At 38.2% G+C, this 13,133-nt stretch overlaps 1 protein-coding gene across 2 annotated transcripts in view; it reads right to left on the reverse strand.

Moving 5' to 3' along the window:
• The window catches only part of TEX11 (testis expressed 11), a 360,505-nt gene that overhangs the window by 13,177 nt on the left and 334,195 nt on the right, over window positions 1-13,133 (reverse strand). For both annotated transcript variants that reach the window (XM_011992031.1, XM_011992030.1), the window contains 3 exons: window positions 10,382-10,531; window positions 9,037-9,145; window positions 7,845-7,965 (listed from right to left, as the gene is read on the reverse strand). In XM_011992031.1, the coding sequence (XP_011847421.1) occupies window positions 7,845-7,965; window positions 9,037-9,145; window positions 10,382-10,531 (380 nt within the window). The remainder of the gene's footprint in view (window positions 1-7,844; window positions 7,966-9,036; window positions 9,146-10,381; window positions 10,532-13,133) is intronic.

The following is a 13,133-nucleotide window of genomic DNA, read 5'->3' on the forward strand; positions in this document are numbered from 1 at the left end:
AAAAAAAAAAAAAAAAAAAAAAAAATTAATCACTGCATTTAAAAGCTAACTATCCAGTCTTGTTTCAGGGGATGAGCAATAAATGGATGGGAAACTCATGAGAAAAGTAGAAAAACATTAAGCTCTCTAACAGGTAAACCAAGAGCCAGAGAATTGGAACTGCAATATAGCAATATATTGGACAGAATGAAAGTGGCAAAAACAAAATGCACAGAGAAATTTTGGCCTTATAGAGAGACTATGGAAATTGATCAACTTGGAGTTATAGTACAATCTAATTTCAGTTTGTATTGGTCACTATGGCAAACACACCTGAAAGGTCCAGAGGAGGCTCATAGCTTAGAAATAGAATTTCCTGTTCATCCGAGAAGACAGTAAAATAAATAATCCAAATGTCCAATGTTGAAGTTTTTATTTTTAAACTTAAATTCACACAGGCCATAATTACACATCTCCAGGAGAATTCTAGGCTTTGGTAAGTCAATGCTAGTTTGTATCAGATTGTCACCCTGCTATAATGTTCCACCATCTGTTGTGATTTGCAGATAGTCATGTCTCGCTTCACAATGGGGACACAAGCTGAGAAATGTATCATTAGGTGATTTCATCATTGTGTGAATATCACAGAAGTGTCCTTACACAAATTTACACGGTATAGCCTCCTACACACCTAGGCGATATGGTAAAGCCCATTGCTCCTAGTCTACAAACCCATACAGCATGTGACTGTACTGAATACTGTAGGCAACTGTAACCCAATGGTAAGTATTTGTGTATCTAAACATAGAAATGGTAGAGGAAAAATGTGGTATGAAAGATAAAAAAAATGGTATGCCTTTATAGGGCACTTACCATGAATAGAGCTTGCAGGACTAGAAGTTGCTCTGGGTGAGTCAGTGAGTGAGTGGTGAGTGAACATGAAGGTATAGGACATTCTTGTACATTACTGTAGACTTTATAAACACTGTATACCTAAGCTGCACTCAGTTTATTAAAGGGTATTTTTCTTTCTTAATAATAAATTAACCTTTGGCCAGGCGTGGTGGCTCACACCTGTATTTTCAGCACTTTGGGAGACCAAGGCAGGCAGATTACTTAAGCAGATTACTTGAACTTGAGTTCAAGACCAGCCTGGGCAACATGGTGAAACCCTGTCTCTATTAAAAATACAGACAAATTAGTCAGGTGTGGTGGTGCGCACATGTGGTCTCAGCTACTCGGGAGGCTGAGGTGGGAGGATTGATTGTACCTGGGAGGTCAAAGCTGCAGTGAGCTGAGATTGTGCCACTGCTCTCCAGCCTGGGTGACAGAGAGAGACTTTGTCTCAAAAAATATGTAAATATAAATTGAACTTGTCTTACTGCAACTTTTTTCCTTTATAAACTGTAATACCAGCACTTTGGGAGGCCAAGGTGGGTGGATCACTTGAGGTCAGGAGTTTGATACCAGTCTGACCAACATGGTGAAACCCTGTCTCTACTAAAAATACAAAATTAGCCAGACGTGGTGGCACATGCCTGTAATCCCAGCTACTTGGGAGGCTGAGGCAGGAGAATCACTTGAACCTGGGAGGCAGAGGTTGTAGTTAGCCGAGATCGCGCCCTCGCACTCCATCCTGGGTGACAGCGAGACTCCATCTCAAAAACAAAAAACAAAAAACAAAAAACAAAAAACCTTTTTAATTAAAAAAAAAAATTTGTTTTTGACCAGGCACAGTGCTAACGCCTGTAATCCCAGCACTTTGGGAGGCTGAAGTGAGCCAATCACTTGAGGTCAGGAGTTTGAGGCCAGCCTGGCCAATGTGGTGAAACCTCATCTCCACTAAAAATACCAAAATTATGCGGGTGTGGTGGCGCGCACCTATAGTCCCAGCTATTTGGAAGCTGAAGCAGGAGAATTGCTTGAACCCAGGAGGCAGATGTTGCAACGAGCCGAGACTGCACTCCAGCCTGGGTGACAGAGCGAGACTCTGTCTCAAAAAAACCAAACCAAAACAAAAAAACCCCAACTTTTTGACTCTTTTGTAATAACATTTAGCTTAAAACACAAATACATTATACAGTTGTACAAAAATATTTTTATATCCTTATTGTATAAGCGTTTTCCTATTTTTAATTTTTTTAAAAACTTTAAAAACTTTTTGTTAAAAACTAAGACATAAACACATACATTAGCCTAGGCCTACCCAGGGCCAGGATCATCAATATCACTGTCTCCCATCTCCACATTTTGTCCTGCTGGAAAGGCTTCCTGGGCAAAACATACATGGAGCTGTCATTTCCTAGGATGATAATGCCATTTTCTGGAATACCTCCTGAAGGACCTGCCTGAAGCTGCCTTACAGTTTTAACTTTCTTTTATAAGTAAAAGGAATATACTCTAAAATAATGATAAAAGTATAGTAAATACATGAAACAGCAACATAGTAATTTGTTATATCACTAACAAGAATTATGGACTGTATCTAATTGTATGTGCTGTACTTTTATATGACTGGCAGTTCAGTAGGTTTTGTTAACACTGGCATCACCACAAACATGTGAGTGATGTGTTGCCTTATGATGGCTACGATGTCACTAGGTGACAGGAATTTTTCAGCTCCATTATAATCTTACAGGACCACCATTATATATTATGAAATGTCATGATGTGGCACATGACTATATTTATATATTAAGAAGTAGTTGAGTCAAGAGCAGTCAGGATCCTCAGATATTAACATGGACTCAAATAATGGCTTTCTGTGGAACTTTAAGCAAGGCATGTAGTGCTCTTAATGTTTTATAGCTCTCTTATAATAACAATACTGCCTTACATGTATACAAGCTGTTAAAGTTTACAAAACATACATTATTTTCATTGATCTTTACAACTCCAGTGTGGGAGAGTCAGATCAGGTATTATTCCCACTTTACAAATGTGAAAACTGAAGTCAAACAGCAGAGGAGTGATACTAACATGCAACAGGAAACAAACAAAACATCATTTAGACCCTTAGCTCACACTATAACGAACTTTAAAATGAATTATAGAGTTACATGTCAGAGATAAAAGTATACGACTTCTACAAAAACACATAGGAAAAAAATCTTTGTAAACGTGGGTTGGGCAAAGATTTCTCAGCATGACCAAAAACATTACCCACAAAAGAAAAAATTGATAAATTGGACTTCATCAAAATTAAAAACTTTGGCTCTTCAAATGATACCCTGAGGAAAATGAAAAGACAAGCCAGAGACTAGGAGAAAATACTTCCAAATCATATATCTCGTAAAGGACTTGTATCTAGAATATATAAAGAACTCTTATAACTCAATAAAAACTCCATTTTAAAAATGGGAAAATAATTGAATAGACATTTATCCAAACACAATACACAGTCAATAAGTACATGAAAAAATGATCACCACCATTAGTCATCAAGGAAATATAAATCAAAACCACAATGAGCTACTACTCCCCACCCACTGGGATGGCTATAACAAAAAAAGAAAAGATGAACAATAATAAGTGTTGAGAATGTAGAGAAATTGGAATCTTCATACACCGCTAGTGAAAATGTAAAATGGTATGGCCACCTTGGCAAACAGACTGCAGCTCCTCCAAAAGTTAAATCTAGAGTTACCTGATGACCCAACAATTCCATTCCTAGGTATATATTCAAGAGAATTAAACACATATGTTCACAAAAACACTTGCACATGAATGTTTATAGTAGCATTATTCATAATAGCCAAAAAGTGGAAACAACTCAAATATCTATGAACTGATGAATGGATAAACAAAGTGTGTTATATCCATTCACTAGAATGTTATTCAGCAAACGAAAAAGGAATGGAATACTGATAATACCACAACATGGATCAACCTCAAAAACATTATGCTCAATGAAATGAGCCAGACACAAGAGGCCATGTATTATATAATTTCATTTATATGAAGTGTCCAGAAAGAGAAAATCTACAGAGACAGAAAGCGGATCTGTGGTTGCCTGGAGCTGAAGGTGGGAGCAAGAATTGTCTGTAAATGGGCAAGGGGGAAATTTCTAGGGTAATGGAAATGTTCTAAAACTGGACTGTGGGAGGAAGGATGGAGCAAGATGGCTGAATAGAAGCCTCCACCAATCATCCTCTCTGCAGGAACACCAAATTTAATAACTATCTGCACAAAAATTAAGAATAAAAAATCAGGTGAGTGATCACAGCACCTGGTTTTAACTTCATATCACTGAAAGAGCCACTAAAGAGTGTAGGAAAGACAATCTTGAATTGCCAATGCCACCCCCTCCTATGCCCCAACAGTGGCTGCATGGCATGGCGAATCTGTGTGCTTGGGGAAGGGAGACCACAGTGATTGTGGGATCTTGCTTGGAACTCTGTGCTGCCCTGTCACAGCGGAAAGTAACACTGGGCAGAACTCAACTGATTCTCATGAAGGGAGTATTTAGACCAGCCCTAGCTAGAGAGCAATTGTCCATCCCAGTGGTTGGAACTTGAGTTCCAACAAGCCTTGCCACTGAGAGCTAAAGTGCCCTGGGGTTTTAAATAAATTTGAGAGGCAGTCTAGGCCACAAGGACTGCAACTCCTGGGCAAATCCTAGTGCTGTGCTGGGCTTGGAGCCAGTGCATCTGGGGGACATGCAACCTGGTGAGACACCAGCCAGGGCAGCCAAGGCAGTGATTGCACCACTCCTCCCTCAACCCCAGGCAGTGCAGTTTGCAGCTCCAAAAGAGACCCCTTCCTTCTACTAGAGGAGAGGAGAGGGAAGCTTAAGAGGGACTTTGTCTTGCATCTTGGATACCAGCTCAGCCACAGTAGGATAGGGCACTTGGCATAGTCATGAGGGCCCCATTCTAGGCCCTAGTTCCCAGATAACATTTTGAGACACACCTTGGGCTAAAGCGTACCCACTGCCTTCCAGGGAAGGACCCAGTCTCAGCAGGATTCATCACCTGCTGACTAAATAGCACTTTGGTCCTCAATGATCAGCAGCAGTAGCCAGGTAGTACATACTGTGGGCCTTAGGTGAGACTCTGAGACATGCTGGCTTCAGTTGTGACCCAGTACACTCCCAGCTGTGGTGGCTATGAGGAGAGACTCCTTCTGCTTGAGAAAAGCTGAGGGAAGAGTAAAGAGGATTTTGTATTGCAGCCTAGATATTAACTCAGCCACAGTGGGTTAGAGCACCAAGTGGGCTCCTAGGGTCCCTGGTTCCAGGCCTTGGCTCTTGGATGGGATTTCTGTATCTGTCCTGGGCCAGAGAGGAGCCCACTTCTCTGAAGTATGAGTCCCAGGCCTGGCAGCATTCACCACAAGCTGACCGCAGAGCTCTTGGGCCTCAAGTGAACACTGGCAGTAGCCCGGCAGAACTCCCCACACCACCTGATGGTAGTGGCCATGGGGAGAGACTCTTCTGCGTGTGGAAAGAGGAAACAGTGGGAAAGACTTTGTCTTGTGGTTTGGATACCAGCTAAGCTGCAGTAGAATAGAGCACTAGGTAGACTTCTAGGGTTTCTGACTCCAGGCCCTGGCTCCTGCATGTCATCTCTGGGGCCAGGGGGAAGTCGCTGCCCTGAAGGGAAGGACACAGCCTGACTGGCTTCACCACCTGCTGACTGTAGAGCCCTAAGGCCTTGAGCAAACATAGGTGGTAGCCAGGTAGTGGTTACAGTGGGCCTTGGGTGAGACCCAGTGCTGTGCTGCCTTCAGGTCTGACCAGCACAGTTCCAGTGGTAGTGGCCACAAGGGTGCTTGTATCACCCCTCCTCCAGCCCCAGGCAGCTCAGCAGAGTAGAACAGAATAGCAAACCCAGAAATAAATCCATACATCTACAGTGAACTCATTTTTGACAAAGGTGCCAATAACATACTTTGGGAAAAGGAGAGTCTCTTCAATAAATGGTGCTGGGAAAACTGGATATCCAATATGCAGAAGAAGGAAACTTGAGATCCCTATGTCTTGCCTTATACAAAGATCAAATCAAAATGGATTAAAGACTCAAATCTAACACTTCAAACTATGAAACTAATACAAGAAAATATTGGGAAATCTCTCCAGGATATTGCAGTAGGCAAAGATTCCTTGAGCAATATCCTACAAGTATGGGCAACCAAATAAAAAATGGACAAATGGGATCACATCAAGTTTAAAAGCTTCTGCACAGCAAAGGAAACAATCAACAAAGCGAAGAGACAACCTACAGAATAAGAGAAAATATTTACATACTACTTCTCTGATAAGGGATTAATAACCAGAATATACATAGAGCTCAAACAATTCTATAGGAAAAATAATCTAAAAATTGAGTTTTAATATAAGGAAAAGATCTGAATAGACATTTCTCAAAAGAAGACATACAAATGGCAAACAGGCATATGAAAAGGTACTTACTATCGCTGATCATCAGAGAACTGCAAATCAAAACTACAATGAGATATTGTCTCACCCCAGTTAAAATGGCTTATATCCAAAAGACAGGCAATAGCAAATGCTGGTAAGGATGTGGAGAAAAGGGAACCTTCACACACTGTTGGTGGGAACGTACATTAGTACAACCACTATGGAGAACAGTTTGGAGGTTCCTCAAAAAACTAAAAATTGAGTTACCATATGATCCAGCAATCTCACTACTGGATATACACCCAAAAGAAAGGAAATCAGTATATCAAAGAGGTATCTGCACTCCTATGTTTGTTGCAGCACTGTTTACAATAGCTAAGATTTGGAAGCAACCTAAGTGTCCGTCAACAGATGAATGGATAAAGACAATGTGGTACCTATACACAATGGAGAACTATGCAGCCATAAAAAAAGAATGAGATCCAGTCACTTGCAGCAACATGGATGGAACTGGAGATGAGTATATTGAGTGAAATAAGCCCAGCACACACAAAAAAGCAAACTTCACATGTTCTCACTTATTTGTGAAAGCTGAAAATTAAAATAATTGAACTGTTGGGGAGAGAAATAGAGAGATGGTTACCAGAGGAGGGGTGGGGGAAATGTGGGAATGGTTAATAGGTACAAAAAATAGAATGAATAAGATCTGTACTTAATAGCACAACAGGGTGATTATAATCAACAATAATTTAATTGTACATTTTAAAAAACTAAAAGTATAATTGAATTGCTTGTAACACAAAGGATAAACGCTTGAGGTGATGGATACCCCATTTATCCTGATATGATTATTATGCATTATATGCCTGTACCAAAATATCTCATGTAGCCCATAAACATATACACCGCTATGTACCCACAAAAATTAAAAATAAAACATTTTTAAAATTAAAAAACACTGGATTGTAGTGATAGTTGCACAACTCTATAAATTTACTGAATTGTGCACAAGCCATGGTGAATTTTATGATATGTAAATTATACCTCAAGAAACCTAATTTTAAAACCACTGAATAAACCTGCACAGAAAAGAAAAAGAAATCAGCAGAGGAGGGACTAGAATACAGGTCTTCAATGTTCCTTCTACTCTATCACCTGCTTCTGGGAAAGGATGGGAATAGCAATAACTTTTTTCAAAAGGTTCATATCATCACAGAGGAAGTAATCATCCCACCATGATTTGAAAATATAAAATAATTCAAAATGCCTGGTGGTACTGCTATTTGGACCTAATCCATAATATACTTGTGTTAGAAAATGTCTACTTTCAACTATTTATATTTCAGAAAACCCAGGAAAATTCTGTAGTGTGTAACTACAAAATTGTAATATGAATTTATCATAAAACTCATATCAGAAAGCATTATTGTATATAATTTATAGTACACAAGACAGTTCAGTTCTTTAAAATTAACTGAAAGTTTAATATCACTATTTGACTTACAGTGCGGCTAATGTGGCTCAGAGCATCTTCAAAATAGCCCCAAACTTCTTCCAGGGGACAGAGCTCTACATTCGACGCCCCATCTGGCACTGAGAGGTTAATCAAGTTGTGCATACATTTGCTGAAAATCAAAAAGAGAAAACTCATCCCATAAGGAAAGAAATCATTGGCTTCATGGCTAAGATAAGTAAAATCTGGATCTCATCCCAGACTAACAGCTTCAAAACACTTCTGTTCTTCCCTCGGTTTTATCTGGCCTCCAACCTCAGAAGACAGATTTTTGAAGCTGTAAAACAGGTTGACCATTCCTTTCTTTTTTCATGCCTATGGTTGTCTTTCATTCTTTTTTTAGTTTCCCGCACGAAGGAGTTGTGGCTGTCTATTATATTTTATGAGCTGGTTCAATTTACAGGCATTTTAAAGCATCTTGGTACTTCCTCAAATGGGCAAGGGAACTGGGGTTTAAAGTGGAACGATTCCACAAGAACTGTCTTTCGTGCCTTAACACAGGGAGACTGTAATGATGTTTTCCAGACAAAAAAGTCACACAACATCTATTTTTCCCCATGTCTGGACACAGAAAACAAAAAAGTCTCCAATAGATAATATTTTATACAGCACTTATCAGTGCTTAAAGTGCTTAGAAAAATAATGAGGCAAACATAGCAAAATGTTAACATTTGTTAAATTTGGGTGCTGTGTGCCTGTAATCCCAGCTACTCATGAAGCTGAGGTGGAGAATCGTTTGAGGCCAGGAGTTTGAATCCAGCCTGGGCAACAACACGAGACTCCATCTCTAAAAATAAAACAAATACATCTGGGTGGTGGATACGTTGGTGTTTGTTATATTAACCTCTGTACTTTCCTGTACATTTGGAATATTATTTAGTGATGAAACAAAGAAAGAAAGGTACTTAGCAGTTTTATTATATACACAGATTCACACAAAGAAGCAACTTTTCCCCTTTTTTTTTCTCCTTTGGGAAAAGCAAGCTCCTTGACTTTGCTAAATGATTATTGGTCTGTAATACAACTCTCAGTATGGAGCTGTCCACAGGAGTGCCCCCAGATCATCCCCAGATCATCTCTTAAGTTGGGTCAATTAAGAATGATTGGTTACTTATGAGGCATTGACTATAGTTCTTTTGGCTATCAAAAAGGCTGGATTAAGTTTCGAATTGTATTTACTAACCTGTATTGTGATACATCAATTGATTCTTCCTTTTTGTAGAGCAATAAAGCCTTTTTCAAGGCCTTGAGAGCAATTAAAGGATAGTGTGCAGGCTTTTCCATTGCTATTACTAGAGGAAGAAAAGGAAAAAGGTTGTGAACATCATAATGTCACCCATCACAGTTTTCATCCCAGGCTACCACTTGCTTTCTCTAATGAAACTGGGCTGAAACAGATGAACAAAAATAAACAACAATGAATTTTATAAATGATAAATCTACAGTTGCTTTTGGAAATAGCTTCTATTTTCTGGGTAGAGTAGCATGGTGGGATTACCAGGTAACATCCTTTATTCAGCAAACATCAACAGAAAACCTACTGTTTCTATGACCTTGCACTCAGTCATACAGGTGAAGCAATAATCTTATGAATGAGAGTCAAGGAAGGGCACACTAAGAAGGAAACAGAAAGCAGATCAGTAAAAGGGCACTAATCAAAACAGGTTTGTACTAAAATGTCCTATTTTTATCTGATACTAAAAATAGGAAACACTTGACAAGGGAGTATCAGAGATAACTAACCCTAAGACTTCCACATGCATTTAACAGATTTTTAGAATTGGAGTTCCGTTATACAAGGAGCAGTGGTCACTGTCACATGTCTATAAAGTATATATCATCTGCTCCATGGCTCTAGGAATTCTGTCTTGGCAAGACCAAGGAAAGGCAAATGTGACTCTTGTGCACTTGGAGCTACCTAATATTTTTATTAACCACACACATGCTCCTGAAGAGGGTGAGAGACAAAAAGGGAAGAAAATTAGGCTGTTTCCTGCAGTGTACTCCCAAAGAGGCTCTAAGCCCCCAAACCCACTTAAAGTTCAGCCTGAAATTTGAGAGTGGCAGTTGTGTTAAAAAATATTACCAGTATTTCTCTGTACATTTCAACAAACTGCTAAGATTGCATCACTTTTGATTGTTGAAGCATTCAGTTATTTCTAGCTAGCCCAGAAAAACTTTCTAAAGTTTGAGCTCCCCCTATTGTGTAGTTACACAATTAAATTCCACACAGAAAAAAATTGAGCACCTATTAGGAGCAATGAACGTCGCTAGGGTTTGTAAGTACAAATTAAATAATTATTGTTTATGACCCTAAAGAGATTATAATCTCATAGAGTGAAGAAGATAAATGCACAAATGATCATAATACAAAATAGTCTAAGAATGGCGTTAGAGAAGGAGAAACAAAGTGCTATGAGGAAAAATTATTTCCTACCTGGAGGTAAGAAAGAGGAGTAAAGAGAAGAAAAAAAGTCATACGATAGAAATGGCCACCAGCCTTACAAAAGCATAAATATAGCTCTTACTTGCAATTGTTTCAAATGTTTTAGTTTCTAAATGAGGCAGCTCCCACACTGATTCCAGGAAGCTTTCCAGTAATGGATCATTCAATTTGGCTCTAACTTCAAACTCGTACAGCAGAAGCAATTTCTCACATGAATCATTTGAGAAGGTCCCTAAGAAAGAGGCAAAAATGCAACATTCTTTGTGATTATATTTTATTATTCTCTTTGGTTGTAATCTCACTAACTGGAGAGGTTTTCCTTCTAAGAAAAATTAATTTTACTTACAATTTGAAGGTCAACTTCACTGCTGTAGACAGATTCTAAATTTTATTTTTGGTTTTTTATTTGATTCTAACACATTTTAAATCTACAAGCTCAACACTACTTCCAACATTCTGTAGTGCATTCACTAGAACTACCTATATTTTCTCAAACAATTGCCACGATGCTTCTAATCAGCCTGAGAAAACCCGCAGATATTATTGATTCTAATTCAAATCCAATGTTTACTTGCTTCTTGTGAACTTTCAACTGGGCTGGTGCTCACCCTAATGGTTGAGTTAACCAGAAGATACAGTGCTGTATAAACTAACAGTGATTTTATTTTAAGCAGAATAGAGGAGAGTTTCCAAACTGTTTCATTAGTCGACAGAATTTCTTGGGCATCAGCATAGAAAGAATTTCATGTCAGGTGTCATACACCAAACTACGTGAGACAGTTTTCATTCATCCTTCTTGGTAGATTGAACATTGAAAAATGTTTTGAGGTATGACATATAGACAACAAACTGAAAGAAGTACTCTAACCTTAAACAGCTTGACGAGTTTTTACATGTGTTTAAACCCGTGTAATAACTACCTAGATTGTGATAACAAACACTTAAAACTATACAGAAGGTTCCTTTGTGCTCCTTTCCGGTCAATACCATCCAACCAAGGTAGCAACTATCTTTACTTTTCTGCATCTATGTTTTGCATCTATTTTCATGAGGAATCTTGGTCTGCAGTATCTTACATTGTCTTTGTCTACTACTGGTATCAGGATAATAGTCTTATAAGATGAACTGGGAATTGTGCCCTCCTTTCTGGATGAGTTTATATAGAGTTGGTATTACATCTTCTTTAAATGTTTGGTAGAATTCTTCAGTGCAGTTTTCTTTGTTGGAAGATTTTAAAGTATGAATTTAATTAATAGGCATAGGAGTATATATTTCTTCTTGAGGGAGCTATGGTAGTTTGTGACTTTCAAGAAATTTGTACATTTCACCTAAAATTCTAAATTCATGGACATAAAAGTGTTCATAATATTCTCTTATTACCTTTTAAAATGTCTGTAGGATCTCTAGTGAGGTCTCCACATCTATTCCTGATATTGTTAATTTGTGCTTGATTTGCCTGGCTAGAGGTCTATCAATTGTATTGATTGTTTCAAAAGAAAAAACCTTTTGGTTTCATTGACTTTATCTACTGTTTTCTGTTTTAAATTTTAATGATTTGTGCTCTTATTTTTATTACTTTTTGCTTGACTGGGTTTAATTTGCTCATTTTTTTCTAGTTTCTTAAGGTAGAGACTTAGATTATTTGAGACCTTTCTTTTTTCTTTTTCTAATAGGAGCATTTAATGCTATATACATTTGTCTAGATACTGCTTTAGTTGTATCCTAAACATTTTTATATGTTGTGTCTTCATCTTCATTCAATTAAAAAAAATTCCTAATTTCCCTTGTCGCTTCCTCTTTGGCCCATTGGATTATTTTAAAGTATGTTGTTTAATTTCCAAATATTGGAAGGTTCTACAGATAACTTTTTATTAGAGATGTATAATATAACTCTATTGTGGTCAGAGAAAATACTTGGATATTTCAATAATTTTATGATTTCAATACTTTTAAATTTTTTGAAGTTTGTTTCGTGGTTCAGAATATGGCTTACGATGATGAATGTTCCTTGTGAATTTGAAAAAACTGTATTCTGCTGTTGTTGGGTAGAGTGTTCTAAATGTCAATTAGGTCAAGTTGGCTGATAGTGTTGCTCACGTCTTCTATATCTTTATTGAGTATTTGTTGACCTATTCTATTGATTACTAAGAAAGGAATATTGAAGTTTCCAAGTAGTTATGGATTTGTCTATTGCTCATTTTAGTTCTAGCAGTTTTTGCTTTAAGTGTTTTGAAGCTCTGAAAACAATTCCATTTACAATAGCATCAAAAAGAATAAAAACATCAATCTTATTCACAAGATGACATAATCTTGTGAATAAAATTCCTAGTGAATCCAGTAAAATGCCATTATAACTAATCAGCAAGTTCATCAAGATCAATATACAAAAATCAATTATTTATTTATTTATTTATTAGAGACAAGGTCTCACTATGTTGCCCAGGCTGGTCTCAAACTCCTGAGCTCAAGTGATACTCTGGCCTTCGCCTCCCAAAGTGAGCCACCATGCCTGGCCAATTCTATATAGCAGCAATGAGTAAGTTGAAAATAAAAGTGAAACAAGTCCCTTTATAACAGCATCAAAAAGAAGAAAACACTTAGAAATAAAGAACAAGGGCCAGGCACAGTGGCTCACAACTGTAATTCCAGCACTTTGAAAGACCAAGGGGGGCGGAGCAAGATGGCCGAATAGGAACAGCTCCAGTCTCCAACTCCCAGCGCGAGCGACACAAAAGACCGGTGATTTCTGCATTTTCAACTGAGGTACTGGGTTCATCTCACTGGGGAGTGCCGGACGATCGGTGCTGGTCAGCTGCTGCAGCCCGACCAGCGAG

This window comes from Mandrillus leucophaeus, unplaced genomic scaffold (genome assembly GCF_000951045.1).
Source record: "Mandrillus leucophaeus isolate KB7577 unplaced genomic scaffold, Mleu.le_1.0 Scaffold401, whole genome shotgun sequence".
Taxonomy (NCBI): Eukaryota; Metazoa; Chordata; class Mammalia; order Primates; family Cercopithecidae; genus Mandrillus; species Mandrillus leucophaeus.